Genomic DNA, 17,650 nt, shown 5'->3' on the forward strand with positions numbered 1-17,650 from the left:
AAGAGATACTGTATAAACGAGTTGGGCCGGTATTTACAGGTAGTACACAGGTAAATGAACACACACCTGACTGCACAAACAGCCCCGGGCAGGCGCGCTCAGGAGGAAACGCAAGCAGTCGGAGCGAGCCGAACCAGCGCCGGTAAACACCGCCGCGCCGGGCTCGGCCGCGTGGGCGGGCACCCTGGCGACCGCGCCACGGGAGTCCCGGCACCCTGGGACGCGTGGGCGGGTCCCTGGCGCTGGAGGCGGCGGCGGGGTGGGCGGTGAGCTGCGCCGTGATTGGCAGGTGCCTGCCGGGGCGGGGCGGAGCCGGCGGCGGGGGCGGGGGCTCGGAGCGAAGTGGGTGTGTGCGGTGGCTGGAGCAGTAGTTTCAGTATAAACAAGGCGCCCGACTGGTTGGACGGATTTTCTTTTCCTTCTTCCCGCGCTCTTTCGCTGCCTGTCCTTTGGTCGCGATTGTGGGCGCACGGCGCACAGCCCGAAAGCCGAGGACCCGGGGTCCATCTGCAGGTGGGTTGTTCCCTGGCCAGGCAGTTCTCCCGGGAAGGGCCAAGCCCCGCAGCGGGAACGCGCTACCGTGCTGCGCTCTGCGCTCGGAGCGAGTGCGGCTCCGTCTGCGCCCCGGCTGCCGGCGCCCCCGAGGCGGCCAGAGAGCCCGGGGCGAGCGAGCGCTCGCCGGAGCTCAGCGGCCGGCAAAAGCCAGGGACTGGAGGAGTCCGCTGCCCGGCCGCCGAGGGCGCCTGGGGCTGCCCCGGCGCCAACAGGTGCGAGGCTGAGCCACTGGGGCCCGGGCGGGGACAGGCTTGGGTTTTGCCTTGCTTCCTGCGTCCGGATCCCGCAGCCAGGCCTTCTGTTTCGAGATCTTGGTACAGTTTTTGAGGATTTGTCTGAGTTCTAGTCGTGTTCATCTTTTATTCATCCTCTTCCCTTCCCGTGCACAGCTAGGTTGTTTACTTCTATTTCTTCGCTAGTTTCGTGTGTGTGTGTGTGTGTGTGTGTTGTTTATTTTTGGTGTCGGAGCCTCATAATCTAAGGTCAGACTCTTAGGAAGGGACAGGGACCATAAGTCATGTGCTCGCTACTGATGAGGTGATATTCTTTCACCCCAACGTTCAAATGGCGAACTTGGGACACACGAGTAGCCTTTCTCTTGCCTGAGCTCAGGAGAGTCGCCGCGGGTCACCTGGCCGGACGATAATAACGTCAACTGGGGGCACCTGGGAGCCTCAGAGGCAGCTAGCGTGAGGGAGGCTCCTCTTTCTAGGGGAACCGTGGGAACAACTTCAGTGCTGTACAAGAGAAAAGGGCGAAACGAGAGGGCTGGTGTGTGCTCGCCTCTGTGTGTGTGTATGTGCGCGTGTGCCTGCGTACCACTTGAGTCTTGCTTCCCACCTTACCCCAGCCTAATTGGCGCAGTTCTGGGAAAGCAACGTAGTTAAGTGCTTTGACAGTGCAGAGGGTGGCGCAAGTGTAAATAGCAGGAGATATCGAGGGAGCGACTTTCTCTTCTGAATGTAGATGTGTCCGTCTTCGCCGATGAATTCAGAGGGTATAGTGTATACAGATGAATATGCACACAAATGTGTGTATGTGTGTTTGGGCGAAAGCGTCTCCAAGGAGTCTTTGGTCAGCAGCGCCATGTGACGGTGATCAGGAACTGATGTGTGCGTAGAGCTATATTTAGCCGTGGATGATCTCCGGTGGCGAGGGAGGGTCTCTGAACTGGGTGCATAAAGGGGAAGAGTCCAGGGATCAGGGTTTGGCACTCTTGAATAATGTCTGGTACAGTCAGACTCAGATGGGGTGAATAATTATTCTTTCCTCCCGAAGACAGTAGCTAGCGCTGGGCATGTGATGGCTGTGTCTTAATTCAAAACATAGTTGGACCGTGGTGATAAGCTTATGCTGAGAAACCAGGAGGAGCGGGTTCACCAGACCGCATACCTGATTGGAGATCTGGGAGGAAAGTAACTGGTCCGATGAGGTTTAGACCATGTAGAATCGATTTCTAAAAGGAAATAAAAATAAAAGTTCTTGCTGTTGAGATTTTCATAACAGAAAAAAAAAAAGAGTGGCAGCTTGTTAGACCCTCTCATTAATGGCCATTTTATTTTGGGGAGGGACAGTGGTTGAGCCAATGAGGACCCGGGGCGCTTTTGACAGAAATCAGTGTTCACAAGCAATGGAGTATTGTGCCTTTTAGGCAGGTTCTCTGGCAAAGATGAGAAGATCAACTGCTGATTAGCAAGTTTCTTGTTGGCATTCTTCCACTACACCTAGGTCTCTCCTTTGTTTTCCTAGAGGTGGCAACATTTCTGGCCACTAAGCATACTGGCCTTGTACTTCCCAGTTGTCTAATGGAGTGTTCAATTTTTAGAATTTATTTCTCCCATGGTGCATTTCAGTCTTGCTCCATTGTATGTGCTCTACTAGACACTTAATCTGATAGTACCACACCTGCTACCTGGGAGCATACTGTCTTTTGGAATAGAGAATCACCAGAAAGTATTTAAATCTATTGGCTTTTTTTCTCAGAGTAGTAGTTAATCTAATATATTCTTAGATATTATTACTAAATATTTCTAAAATTTATTATTTATTATCATAATACATATTTCTTATGTTATTACGAACATTACATTCTTACAATCTAAAACTAACTACTGGCTAATAAAATACAATAGACAAGAAAAAATTTAAATAGCACGTATCTAGGAAAAAGAGAAATGGTAAGGAAATTGAAGGGAGAAAGTGAGCGAGTTTCTGTGTGGGGTAAAGTACCTGATGTGGCACAGGAAGTGATGGGATTAACTTTACCAGTCTCCAAAGGTGACCTGGAAGAACTGAACTTTGCAGGAGCATTTGGATGACCCCAAAGAGAGGGATCTCCTTGTACAGGGGATGAGGAAAGGAGGGTATTGTCCTTTACTTGGGAGAAAATTCTGGAATCCCTGCCGCAAAGATTGAGAATCTTGATTCTGATGCCACAGATAATAAATGGAAAAGCCATTGTAACATTTTGTGAGATCTTAAAGAGACAGATTGTGCTGTTGAAAAATATTGCTTAAGATTTCTGGGATTTTTCAGGTGGTTGAATTCAGGTGTTACCTCCCCACCCCCTTCACTTTTCAAGAACTACAGTTGTCCTTTTTGGTTCTCCAGTTAAATCTACAAAAGTTAGATCTGTGCAAACCTTGATTATCCTAAACTGACAGATGTTGCAGCCCGTGCTGTGAGCAGATTTCTGCCCTGGGAATAGACTTGGGTTCTGGCCCATCTGGAGCCCTAACGAGTCACTTGCTCTCTCCCTGTACCTGCAGTCTCTGTAAAGTTGACGGGGTCTTGAGCTAGATGATTTTTGACTCCCTTTTAGCTCTGTGATAACTGATTTATTTGGCTGTACTGTCACTTCCTGCATTTGCACCCTGTATTAGAAGTGGAAGATGAAGAATGAAGTGTCTACAGTTCGATGTTTAGCTGCTTTCTGGGTGCCTGGAAACGAAGAGAGGACAGTGATGTTTCTTTTTAATTGATGGAAACTATATAGAGATTCAGTATTTTCTTGAACTGCTTTTTGCTTTTATTTTTTTCTAGAAGTGTATTAAAAAATAATTATCAAGAAAGTTGAGTCAAATTTTTTTTGACCTATTAAGTCAGTGTTACTAACTACAAAATTTTTATCTAATTTTTTAACCATTTTTCCTTAGGTTTATATATTTCATTTCAAGATATGTCTATATCTGGAAGTCATTCAGTTGATTCAAATTTTATTGGGAAGCCTGGTATGAAAATTAGTTTAACACAGGGAAAGTACAAATTAGCCTTGTAAGAAAGGAAAACACTCTATAGACTACCCTTATCTCTCCATTTATCAAAAAGAGAAGAATGGAGGGGGAGAGAGAAGCACAGTTTTTCAAGAACTGCAGCCAAAAAGTAAAATTATCCCAGTAACCATGTTCCAGAATAAAATGTAAATAGAAAATTCTGCTTGTTTACTGAGCGTCCTCACTAAGTATCAGGTCATGTTCCTGCTGAGAGGAACTGGATTTAGAAGCATAATCCCTTTTAGTAAAGGATGCTCCCATATGATATTCTATAATTTGGCTTGAGATCTATCATGTATAAATGACGATTCAGCCACTTATATCTGTGCTGTTCAGTATGGTAGCCAATAGCCACATGGGGATATTTAAACTTAAGTTTAATTAAATTAGGCAAAATTAAAAATTTAGTTTCTCAGTTGCATTAGCCACATTTTAAGTGCTCAATAGCCACATGTACTAATGGCTACTGTATTGGACAGTGTGGAAGAGGAACATTTCCAATATCCCAGAAAGTTCTTTGTGACAGCACTTCATTAGATAATGATGATTTTGATTATCCAGATCGCTTTTAATCTTCTGGGAAAATGAAGTAATTAATTCTCATTATAGACGGGCACCTAAGACATAAGATCAACTGGCTTTATAAGCCAGTGTATGTTTTCAACTGTACAGCATAAGCAATGCCACTTTCCTAAGTTCAATAATATGCTAGGATCACAAACACTAATTTCTCAATTGTTTTCTCCAGAACTCTAGTCCTTTTACTTTTCTAAACCAGCACCTGCTGTTACTGCTGGAAAGCGCCAACCCTTACCAAGACAAGGGACGTGGAGCCACCTACTGTTAGGCTCAGGAACTGCATGGAAGTTGTAGATGATTAAAAACAATTAATATGTAAAATGTCAACATGTTCTGTGATCAGTTCCCACACAGTGAAGATTTATCTCATGGAAAAGTTTTAAATGACTCTCCAAGCCCATTTAGAGTTGCCATGTACTGAAATGTTGTTTTATGTTTTAATAAACTGCTAACAAGACATCCCCATGACAAGCGATGACAAATTTCAGCTTTGTTTTGCTTCCAGGGAAACCAAAGATAGTAATTATTTAAGTCAGAATCCCCTTCCTCCATCAATTAGGAATTAGTAAAGATTTTTTAAAGTAACATCTAAGACAAATCAAGAAAAATTCATTTTTTGTAAAGAAGTCTATAACAAATCAGAAAATAATACTGCCATTTCATTGTTGTAGAGAGAAATAGGACCTTCTTTCCTCAAAAACACTGATTTTTTTTTCCTTGACTGTGAAATCTACTAAGCATTTGGGACTCAGGTCCAAAGCATGCACTTATCTGGGAGTTACTTAGTTTTTGTTCACATGCCAAAGAAGTGAGTTGATTCTGAGTTGTCTACCCTGTGTTGTTTGTCCTCTTAACACAATGCCTCTGTTTCAAGAAGGTTAGCAGAGGTGTAGCATTTCTGCACTTTTTAGAGATGCTGCTAGAAATCTCTGCTTTTAGGAGGTCCCCTGGCTGAGGAAAGAAAGAAGGAGGTAATCTGCTAGACATTTTCAAGCTCAGAAAAAGGCATGTTTTAGATAGTGTCCGAAACTTGATTTTTACTTTCACCCTGCCTCAAATCCCTGATTACGTAGCCTCCATGAGCATGCAGTCAGTCCTTGTATTCTAAGATCCTGCAGTGCCAAGAGGAGGCTAAAAGTACTTGAGATAGCAGCTGGGGTGAAGCTAAGATCTGTGAACTCTTTCTCATTCAGATCTCTGGAACCTCAAATGAGGGAAGGAAGAAGATGCATCTCACCATGGTGCAAAGTTCCTTTGGAATCTAGCTAGGAATTGGGGAACCAGTCATTCCAGGATATTAAATTAAGCCTCTCCCCACTAAACAAATATGCTTTCGAAGTTCAGCGTGATAGGGAGGCCTTCCTCCACCTCAGTGGGTTTGTTTTTCTTCACTGGGACACATGCCCAGCATTTGAACAGAAACTGAGAGATAGTGATCAATATAAAGGCATTGGATTCATTAACTATTTCACCCAAGCAGTATGATGAAATAGGGATGGGAAAAACCACTTTTTTCTTTGACGCCTACCCTTTCTATCTCATTCTCTGAGTGTAAGGGAAGTGCTGACCTGACATTCTGGCAGAGGTTTACAAGGCACCCATAGCAGATATTGAAGGATCGCTTTTGATTTCGTTTCCGCACCCGTCTTTTCCTTGACCTCTTTTCCAGTTTGAATTGTCACCTGAAACCATCTTATCCTGGTGCACCTGCCTTGTCATAAATAACGTTGTGCACAAGTGGTCGCTAATTCAGACACAGTCTGCTGTTTAGAGAAAGGCAGCTTTTCATCTGGTGCCTTAGTTGGTTTGAAACCATTAGGCATGCCTTTCAAATCCATTCATCCCTTAAATCACCCTGAGCTTGCCTCCTTGCTGCTGGATCAATGTCAGGCTAAACTTTGTCAGGGTCCTTGGAAGAACATGATCTATCTTTGTGACTGAATTAGCTGCCCTTGTAAGATATCTTGTCTGTCAACCAACTTTTCAGCTTACCAAATTAATTTTAAGAAAGAACATTTATCTTGTATACCTGGGTTGGATATATCTTTTACTTCCCTCTGGGAAGTTTCCAGCAGAACTTGTAATCTGTATGCTGATTTTGGTGTGTCTATGATTTCTTTTAGCCAGGTTCATTGTTTTAAAAACCAAAATCTGGGGGCCGGCCTGGTGGCGCAGCAGTTAAGTTCATACATTCTGCTTCAGTGGCCTGGGGTTCACCAGTTTGGATCCGGGGTGCAGACATGGCACTGGTTGGCAAGCCAAGCTGTGGCAGGCGTCTCACACATAAAGTGGAGGAAGATGGGTATGGGTGTTACCTCAGGGCCAGTCTTCCTCAGCAAAAAGAGGAGGATTGGCAGCAGGTGTTAGCTCAGGGCTAAATACAAAGCAAAAAAACCCCCAAATCTGTTTCCCATTGTCTCATTGCCTCCTCCCCATCCCAGAATGCTGCCTCAATTTAGGGGAAAAAAATACCCCCACCTATTTAAGTATCTCTACCCAAACCAAAAGAAGTGTCATTTTTAAATTCTCTTTAACTCCATTTGATTGCTACTATCTGAAAATAGAAGTATTCCTTGGTTTCTGAGGAGCTGATCTTGAATGTGTTAGACCAAGGTTCCCTTCAGAACCCCCATGTTCTCCTTCTTTGAGGAGGAGTAGATAGATAATATCGAGGTTCTGTGCAGGCCGGCACATGTGCTTCCTGATCTGGAGTGTGAACCCCTGAAAGTCTATGCAGACCTGTTGGTATATTTCTCTGGGCCAATGTGAGAGAGGTTTGTGATCTCCCTGAAGAGTTAAGGGCCACTGCCAAATAGAATATATTCTGAGTTCCTCGGAACTGGTCTACAGGTGAAGCTTGCTGAGGTGAGAATTGCTGGTGAGATTAACCTATCCTCACCTTATGTTATTGGTAGTGATTTGAATAAAGTCAGCCACTTTTTCAACTGTGTCATATAAAGCTCTCTTTTTCCAAAGGCATTAACTGCTTCGAAGTTTGACTTAAGGGTTAGTTAATGCCAGTATTTAATTTAATGGTGTCACACATTCTAATTTTGGGAAAGAGTCAGTTTTTCCTAAACATTTTTGGTGAGCATGTCTCCAAAGATAGGTTCACTGCATTGGACAAAGTTTGTGCTCAAGAAGGATGGCCGACAGGAGAAGTTGGTTTTGAGATAATGTTGGAAAGGGTAGAGAGGAGTAACTTGAGAGTGTATAGGACCGCAGAGACACAAAATATTAATTGTGAGAGCTGTCAAGAGCAGATTGCTGCAGGCAGGGAGAAATCAGAACTACACTGAGATAAAATAAATGAATGGAAACTATGGGATACCAGCAGGCTCAAACTTAGCCCTTCTCCAATAGGAAACCATTAGCGGGAGTGATTCCTAGAGTTAATAGCGCCCAGGGGTACATACTTCTCTGGATTCTCATGTCCAGTAGTTGGATATTGCATTTATTTTCTTAAACAAGAGCCAAGCCAATATTTACCCTTCGGAGCCTCAGTTTTCGGTTCCAGGACGGAAGCAGGTAGGACTGCAGTCTTGGATGTCGAATCTGAGTAATCCTGAACAAGCAGTAGTTCCTGATGGGGGTGACAAGGGAAGATGCTGGAGAGGACAAATCCACTGTTTATTTTCTTAGGTATTTAAAAATATGCTTCACAAACAGGACTTCCCGTGCCATTCTGCTGACCTTTCTCCTTGTTTACCAAATGCATCTATTACATAAGGCAGTTGATCCTTCCAGAAAACAGCGAGACTGGCCACTTGTTAGAGATTGTCCAGAAATAGGTGATGAATACTGTGATCCATGCTCTTTTTTATGATCATTCGTCTCATTAAAGTTTTTTTATTGGACATCTATAAAGCACACACAAGCAAATACACTACATTTCATTGAATCTAAGGTGCGGTTCATTGTAAGATGGTCTTTTATTTCACATTTTGCTAAAAAGAAGACTGTCACTGAAACGTTTTCTTATCACTCGACTATTTACATGCATTCCAATTTCAAAAATGCTAAAATATAAAGAAATGTGTATTAGAATCTCTGCAATCTCTGTCTAGATGGGACAATGCTTTGGTTGCAAAGATCAGTAGCTTAAATATTTTTGTTGATAGTATCGCTTTTCAATAAGAGTAATTAATGGCATTAACACATCTTTGGAGCAACGATTTACATAGAACATGTAAAACTTATAAATTATTCTAATAGCCTACAATTTGGGATAGACTGACAGGCTGTTCATTTAATGGTTAAACATTAGAAGTTCAAGGACCATGTGCAGTATAACATGATAGAGTGTAATAAATTTTGAACCTGGCATCTGAAGATCTAGCTGTGAAACCCTGCTGCCCGTCTGTCCCTTATCTGATGTGTAACCGAAAGTGAGTTATTACAGTTTTCTGAACCTCAGCTTATGCAGTTAAAACAGATTGAGGATCACTCAGAGTGATACGTTTCTAAGGAACAGCACGAAAGCCTTTTGCCATGGCTCTCCTAATGCTCTAGGAATTTTGCTATAAAGAAAATTGGTTGTTTTGTTTGAATTTAGAATTTTGGAAGGGGTGAGCAAAATTGGAAATAATTTTCCAGATGAAGAAACGTATGGTGGGGGAGGGGCAGAGTAAGTGCCTTTCCGAAGTTTCCACAGTCAGATTAGGACTTCGTTAAATCTGAGTCCTTGTCCAGATCTGAGTACCTGTCCACTTTATGGGAGTAAACAATTAAGAATTACAAATATTTGGTGCCTTTTGGTGCTGATTCCTAGAAAGGGGACTCCAAGTGACCTGTGACTGTTTTGTGGGTTAGTGCTTGCCTGTCAATAAACTGAGGGCAGCAGGGTGTGAGATTCAGGGAAGGTCCCTTGGGCTCGCTGGTGCTCTCGCCACAGCGCTGTGTGGTCCTCACCTGGTCACTTCACCTCACTTCCCAGGCTCTCAGTTTGCACATTTTGTGAAAAGAGGAGATTGGACCAGATACACCTGGACTTCGGCTTCTTCCTTGACTGGTTTGCAGTCATTGCTAATCACGTGGGGCGCACATTCTCCCTCCCAGTTACGGCCTCGGAAGCCTTCTCACTCATCCTCAGGCTTCTAGGCAACCGCTTCTAATTGATTGCAGTTGGAAAGTGAAATGAAATCTATTTTGCGTCCTGGACTAGATGATCTCTGTGGTCCCTTAGAACTTTTAACATTTTCTGATTTTCTGGAGTTCCCAAATCCTGGCCAACCATCTCCCAAAAGCACTTTATTGGGCTGGTTTCAGTAGCAATGAGTAAGTGGAGAAATCGGGGAAAATTCACGGTTTTTGGCAGAAAAAAGAAGGAAAAAAACCAACTCCAAGGGCGTGATAAAGTGAGTTCCACTTATGATCCTGTAACTGAAGGACACTGGTTTTAACCCTCTAAATGCTGTTTTCACCTGCCAGGTCATCATTACAATGGCTGTTGTTTTTTTCCAACACGGCACCCCTGGCCGCCCCCTGCGGAGGGACACACACATTGTGATGCTGTGGCCCCCTTAGCTCGAGCTGGAACAGATGTGCTTGCATTGACAGGATGTGCCTTCTCAGACAGGACTCCACACCCCTCCCCCATTCGGATGCAAATATTTTTTGACGTCTTGAAAAGAAGGCTTAGCCCAGGTTGTGTCCTCCTGCAGCCTCCACACACCCTGTCCTTGTCAGCCCAAGGCCTGGAGTTTGGCTGCCTCTCATTGTTTGCCTTCTGAACCCCTCAGTGTCGGCAGCTCCTGAATGCCTCCATTGTCCAGACATGCTGCCAGAAACCAGGAGTCTTCTCAGAGCTGGGGGCGCTGTGCCTCGGAATCCAAGTAATAACTTAATCGCCTCCGGCCTCCACTGAGCACCCTCTGACAGGGGCTTTGTGAGTGGCAAAGCACACAGATGGAGACGACTGTCACTGCGCTCCTTGTTCCCCAAATCAGGTGCCTTCTCAGCCTGTGTGTTTACTGAGAATCGAACCCCCAAGAGAATTTGACACAAAGGGGTGAAAATCAATAGCATCAGATCTTCCAGTAAAAGCTGGGGAGTCAGCATGAACTGTCCTGATGCACAACACACACACACACACACACACACACTCACACACTCTGTGTACTTTAATTCCAGGCCTCCTTTACAATTTCAGTGATCTCCTGATATGCTCAGTGCTAGTCCGATGTTTGTGAAGTGTTATGGACTTCTTCCCAACCAACTTTGAAGGCTTATGTATTTCCAACTTAGGATAATACTTCACTCGGTGGGATAAAACAGTTTGAAGCTCAGTTCCCCCCTCTGCCTTCGCAGCCAAATGTGAAGGAGTGATGTCTAAATATGGCAGCCAGAGACTTGAATTTAAGTCCAGATTGGATCCTTTGATCTAGCATTTTATGATATTTGATTGAATGAGATTGGTACTCAAAACTATGCATACATGTGTTATTCAAAGAGCAATTTGTTTCTTGATGGGTTCTGATATTGTATCAGAACCTAACCTATTTTTAAAATTGCCTGTCCCCTCATGACTGTTCAAGTCTGGTGTCTATTAAAGCTTGCTTTTCTTTTGGACTGCATGTAACTGACACTGTGTTTTCTCCTTTTTTATTCATTTTAGGAAAGTATGCCTCAGACTCCTCCCTTTTCAGCAATGTTTGACAGCAGTGGTTACAACCGAAACCTCTATCAGTCTGCAGAGGACAGCTGTGGAGGCTTGTATTACCATGACAACAACCTCCTCTCCGGATCTCTGGAAGCACTCATCCAGCACTTAGTACCTAATGTGGATTACTATCCGGATGTAGGTATCCATGTTCCTCTGAAACACATCCTTGGTATTCAGCAGAAATTGCAACATAATAGTCAGGGACCCTAGATACTACGGAATTAGATCTGGGTTGCTAAGAATTTTCCTAACAAGAAATTGCATATTTATTATTGAGTGCTTTAAGATCAAATTGAGCCTGGGTATGATTCAAATTTTGGTTGTTGTCTGCCTATAAGTTTCTTTTCAGAGTTGGCACTACACGTAGGTGGTCAGAGACCAGCTAAATGAAGTACCTGTAGGTTTGATTCATGCATATACCTTGGTCCTTAAATAGAAATTCCAGAGAACATTGGATGCTTCCAGAATATTTAATACCTTTTTTTGTTTCCAGGACCATCACTATGCTGAGAAAAGTGAAGTTAGATAGGGAAACTTCGTAGAAAAGGGAAGAAGAGTTATATTCAAGATGCAATTCTTTATAAATCGGACATCAGATGACATGTTTTACTGTGATAACTGACATTTGCATAGATAATACTTTCTAATCTAGGGAATTCGTTTACATTTTCTCAGTCTTTATAGCAATTCCAAGAGGCTAGAGAGGAGGAAACTGAAATTCAGAATGTTCAGTGATTAGTGCGTGGTCTCACTCCCACCATCAGTATTCAAACCGAGATTGTCTATTTATGGGGCAAGTGATGTTTTCTCCCCTTCCCTTGTGCTCCAGCTGCTCCTGTCACTCAACAGCTGGTTGTTGATAAAGATTTCATGAAAATATCTAGATACTAGGTTCCTATGTTTTTATAAATATAATGATGACCTTGGTGTGCAAAGGATAGTTTGTGCTTGCCACTGTAATTCACCATGATGTTTCTTACTTAGTTATCTCTCTGTGTGTGATTTGTTACATAGCATTTTCAAATACGTTGCCACACAGGGAGAACTTGTAATCAGAAGTAAAAGGAAGCTCTTGTTCAGCCTGTAAGTGTTTATGAGCTACCAAAGGCGCCTAAGGGGGAAAAAAACCCATGGAATTTTCCTTTTCATTGGGAGTCTGAAACTATTATAACAAATAAGCACTACTTCATTACTGGCTTCTTGGGAGACAATGTGGTTAAAGAAAAGTATAGTATAGTGTGATATTGTGTTTTATCAAACTGCTTCGCCTTTAAAGCAAGTAGATAGATTACTTGAAAGCCTGCCTTTGAATGTTCTGACATAAGTACACAGACACTCCAGTGTGCCCCACTGGACACACTGGAGAATTCTCGAGCTGATGTGGGTTGGGTGTTTTTTTTGGTTTCCATTGAGTTACCATAATATTTGGACACAGAACAAGATTCTGTATGGGTGGTATATTTAAGTTAGATTTATCTCTCTGGGCTGAATTTCATTCTTCTTTACTAGCGTGAGTTATCTGCTCTGGTATCCTGGCTCCCAGAGGATGAATGTGAAAATGTGCTGTGAATAATTTCAATAGCTAAACTTGTCCTGTACTTCTGTTACTTTTGGTATGCTTTAAGGGTAAAGACATATCAGAAGGTAAAGGAGAAATCCACCTTACAGTGTTTTTCTACTAGTAAGCTTCACTTTTGAAACTGTAGCACTGACTTTAAGAGAATTTAATTAAATAAGATGTATAATATATAGGAAAGATGTTAGTTTCAGAGGGAATGTAACCATGATGTTTTTTTTCTCTTGCCGCAGAGAACGTACATATTTACCTTCCTACTCAGTTCTCGGTTATTTATGCATCCGTATGAGCTAATGGCCAAAGTTTGCCACTTATGCATTGAGCACCAGAGACTAAGTGATCCTAATAGTGATAAGGTAACGATGTGTTTTGAACTTTACAGTTTTTTCTATTAAGTTTTGGTAACTCTGTGGCTTAGATTTTGTAAAGTTGGTCTCCTTGGTAACCCTAGCTTATCCCCTGGCTGAAGTGCGTAAATGGTATCATGGCTCTGCCAAGGGGATTGGGAATGGTATAAAGAACACAATATAAATCTAATGCCCTGGGAGATCCTCAGAGCCTGCCTTAAATTGGTGGCGCTTGGCATTGACTTGGGGGAGGGGACTAGAGCTTCCTCTTCAACCCCAAAGACTTGGCACTAGAAAAGTCGTGTAATCCATGGATAGATGGATAGCTATCGCTGAATTAGATTTGCTTTTTCTCTCTAGAACCAGATAAGAAAAATTGCACCCAAAATCCTTCAACTCCTGACAGAATGGACAGAGACATTTCCTTATGATTTTCGGGATGAAAGAATGATGAGAAACTTAAAAGATCTGGCTCACCGAATAGCCAGTGGTGAGGAGGTGGGTAACTTGAATTTCCAGGCAGAGCCTTGGTGGGAAAGGGTACTGAATTATGCAGCAGAATCTCCACTGCTTCCTTTCTGTTTTGCCTTTGGGCGCGTCTTCTACAGAGCATATTGGTCTTTTTGCTGTGTCAAATGGGGATGATTATACAATCCTACTTCAAAGGGATGCGATCTAGAGTTTTGTGTGATTAATTTAGGGGGATGTTCTTGTCAGTTCATGCACTGGATTCATGTCGCGTGTGTGTGTTAATTTTGCTTTACTTATCCCTTTCTTCCTTTCAAAAGGTTTGACAGAGCAAGTTAGATAATAAATACCATATTAGTAGATGTAAACACGAACAGATATAAAATAAATAACGTTAATGTATTAACAGATGATAAGTAGTATATTGATAAATCATAAATAGAGATAGACAGTTTGTACCATGGAAGGGAGAACACAAATATGCTAATGTTGGGATCCAGTGGACTAGGAACGACTGCTGTGTTTGAGTGTAAGCTCCAGGTAAAAGGGAAAGACAGTTGGTTATATCATTTTCACTGTCAGCAAAGAAAAGACACACTAATCTTCAGGGCATTAAATTAAATGAAATTTTTAAAAACTTTCTTATGAGGGACTTCGTATAGGGGGCGTAGAATGAGATCATGGAAACTGCTCTCCATAGTGTCTATAACAAATGCTCCTTGATTAAAAACTGGGGCCGTAGGATTAATGTGTAAATTAGCAAAGGGAATTCTTTGGGAGAAGAGAAGACAAAGAGAAAAGGATCTAAGTCTTCTCGTGCCCGGAAGTTGATTTAAGGCTAGCACCCAGAATAGGTGGAGGTGGAAAGTCAGTCTCCTAGATAATCTTTCATAAATATCACTTCCCTCAATTGGGTCTTTGATAAGAGCTAACTAGCTGTGACAAATTCCAGGTTATCCTCTTTGAAGCAGGTCTGGAGGGCTGGTACTCTGTGTGGAAGCTTGTTGGGCAGGGATGTCTTTGTAGTTTCGTGTTGCTGGTGAGCCTCTGGGAATAAGTTACTTGGGCACAGATACAACATTTTCACCTAGGAAAAGAAGCATTTGGCGGTTGCAGTGATGTCTTGTTTCATTGTCTTAAAATGCATTCTCCCATTACCAATAACCTTCCTTGAGAACTCGTTCTTTCAGTGGTGTGCTGTAAGATCATGTAATAAGACACCCTATCTATATTCTGTCTACTTCTGGTGAATACATTTAAATGCCATTTCCCCCGATTTAGAAAAAATCAGTCTGAAATTATATAAGATTAGCACTTGAAAAATTTGCATTTGCTTCTCCCCATTATGTTCTTATGAAAATGGAATTAACCCTTTTACTGTTTTCTTGTGATATTATACTGAGCCCTGGTGCTCAAGACAGCTATTATCTCTATAAGGCTGAATGTGTGGTTTCCTGAGTCGTTTTGCAACTTATGACTGTTACAATCATTTTGCCAGTGTGCGTGTGACAGATTCTAGCAAGGTATGACTCGGTAGGTAGGTCTTTCACTCACAAAGGCAAAAGTTAAGCATCACAGTCCAGTTTTGCAGTAAATCTTACATTAGAGGGGTTAGCTGTTGTGTTGCTTGGCAGGGTCAGTGTTGGCTCAGTGACCTTAGTTTATGACAAGCTGCTCAAAAGATTAGTGGCATCATAGGACTTTTTCTTGTGTGAAGGCTGAACCCTGAGTCAGTCAGTGCTTCATGTCAGTTAAGTTGTATTTAGGTCCTTGACTTGATGTGGCAGTCAGGTTACCTTCCCTCTATCGTCTCTTTAAATGTTAGAATTAGTGACTTGGTCCTTTCCAAAAGGAACACCTTAAAAATCGTTTTCTTTTTAGGTAAAAAGTTAGTGTTTTGAAGCCAAATGGATGGCTTTTTATCCTTCTTGTCCTGGGAGTCAGAGAGGGAGATGATTTCGACATGTGTTGGCCACATTGGATCCTATCTTCTTTTTAACAGGATCAAGCCACTCAAGGGGTGCGTCCAAACAGCCCTCTGACCTGGCTTCTTATCAGTACTCCTGTGTTAATAACAAACCCTTGCTAAACCTTGAGATTTTCAGATGGTTTTGTGTGTGAAAAGAGGAGATGAGAAGATAAGCCAGGTCTAACCCAGGAGTTGATTAACCTTGGGTTGCTGGAGAGATGTCAGCTTCCTTGGGCAGGTTGGGCTCTACAGGGAGATGCTGTTCCTTCATCTACATCTACCCAGTGTTCAGAATCGGGTCCACCCTCGGCAGCCGGTTGATCTGAGTGTGCTTTGGCAAGTCCCTAAATTCCTTCTTCCTTCTGCATTTCTGTAAATCATAAAAGTAACTGCCCTGTGTTCATGTCCCTCTTAGCTCTAGAATTTTGTGATGGTGCTCTTTCCTCAGTTCTTTGCTTAGCAGGCCACTTATCTGTCCTGTGCTTAAGTGCCTCTCCTCAGAGACCTTCCCTCACCACACCGACCACGATCACCACCCCATTGTTAGCTTCCACCGCTATTTCCTTCATAGCACTCTGTGGTTAGTAATTACTTGGTTTTTTGATGGCTTGTTTCTCCCCCACTAGACTCCATGCTGTGCCCCATTTGCTCACTATAGCATCCCTGACTCCTACCTCAGTGCCTGGCATTTAATAGGCACCCAGTAGTGTTTGAATGAACAGACGAACGAATGAACAAACTAATTAATTACTGGAATAGGAAAAAACCATTTCCCTCCGCGGGAAGGAGTGTGGGCTCTGGTTGGGACTTGTTGCTTCTCGCCTGGGATTTTAGGGATTTTTTTTTTTTTGGCAGTCAATGAATCCAGGTGTGCCCTATATGTGATTTAGTCTGGTTCTTCTGAATCTGCTAGGCCAGTTTTGCATAATTTGGCTTAATATGTTCCCCCCTGGGGATTGGCCCAAAATGAAGCGGCTTATTAGGATTTGCCTGCAAGAAACACGAAATGAAACTAATGATTGAATTACATGACAAATAACTATAGTGGGTAGAATGCAATTTTCTCTTCCTTAAGGGGCTGGTCTTTATTCTGTCTTTATTTGCCAGGTAATTACTGTCACTGGCATTTGAAGTTATAAAAAAGAATAAGTGCATATTTAGCAATTCATGACTCAGGAAGGAAGCATGCTTAACAACACAAAGCTTGGTTTCTTGAGTAGAATGAAATGGGAGCAGGAAACTTTTAAAAGAGGTCACACACATACATGTTCTCTTGCTCACACACACCCACACGCACACAGAGACTAGTTCTTTGTCATTTGAACAGCTTTTCCTCTATACCCTATTGTATACATTTTTCCCTTATGTTTTGCTGCTTTTTGCTCACCAGCTGAACCCTTTACTGAACATTTATCTACCTCTTCCCTAAAGAAGCATTTTTTAAAGTGTAGAATGAGAATGTTTCACCGGAGATGCTGGGAGAGCGTTGGTTCTCACACTTGGCTGTGTGTCAGAACCACTTGGGGATCATTGACTGTGACATTTGGGACAGAAGACTGAAAAAACCGTTTAAGTTCATAGATTTTTAGTGTAACTCAAGATGATGAAAGAAGCAGCAAGAGAAACAGGAATTTATTTTATTTTTATTTGTTTTATTGAGTTAGAATTGATATATAACATTCTATTATTTTCAAGTGTGCAACCTGATTTAATATTTGTATATATTATAAAATGATCATACAATAAGTCTAGTTAACATCTGCCAACCTACATAGTTACAAAGCTTTTTTTTTCTTGTGATGAGAACTTTTAAGATCTACACTCTTAAGCAACTTTTAAATATGCAGTACAGCGTTGTTAACTGTAGTCACCATGCTGTACATTACATCCCCAGGACTTATTTATTTTAGAACGAGCAGTTTGTACTTTTTGACCCTCCTCACCCATTTTGCCCACCTCTCATACCCTGGGATGAGGAAATTAAAATAGCCCTCAATTTAGCCTTGAACTGCTTTGAATTCCAAAGACAGAGACATTTTCTTCGAGTGATAAGTGTATTACCAAATAGATAGCATCTTCTAAACTGACAGTCTTAATGCTGTGTAGAAGATAGGTTTTTTGAAGATTCCATTTTTTAAACGCTTAAGGTATTTCATTAGTGATTTTAGGGTTGGCTGTGAATGTAGACAGAAAAAAAGGTCAACTAGTGGACCAGTTTAA

At 42.3% G+C, this 17,650-nt stretch overlaps 1 protein-coding gene across 7 annotated transcripts in view; it reads left to right on the plus strand.

The window, feature by feature from the left end:
• RASGEF1B (RasGEF domain family member 1B) overlaps positions 1-17,650 on the plus strand; it is a 701,629-nt gene that overhangs the window by 667,324 nt on the left and 16,655 nt on the right. For 6 of the 7 annotated variants that reach the window (XM_070263619.1, XM_070263617.1, XM_070263618.1 and 3 more), the window contains 3 exons: positions 11,023-11,205; positions 12,880-13,002; positions 13,354-13,491. In XM_070263619.1, coding sequence (XP_070119720.1) covers positions 11,023-11,205; positions 12,880-13,002; positions 13,354-13,491 — 444 coding nt within the window. Of the gene's footprint in view, positions 1-314; positions 514-11,022; positions 11,206-12,879; positions 13,003-13,353; positions 13,492-17,650 lie in introns of those variants that run through there. The other variant, XM_001915658.5, reaches the window with a different exon arrangement.

This window comes from Equus caballus, chromosome 3 (assembly GCF_041296265.1).
Source record: "Equus caballus isolate H_3958 breed thoroughbred chromosome 3, TB-T2T, whole genome shotgun sequence".
NCBI lineage: Eukaryota > Metazoa > Chordata > Mammalia > Perissodactyla > Equidae > Equus > Equus caballus.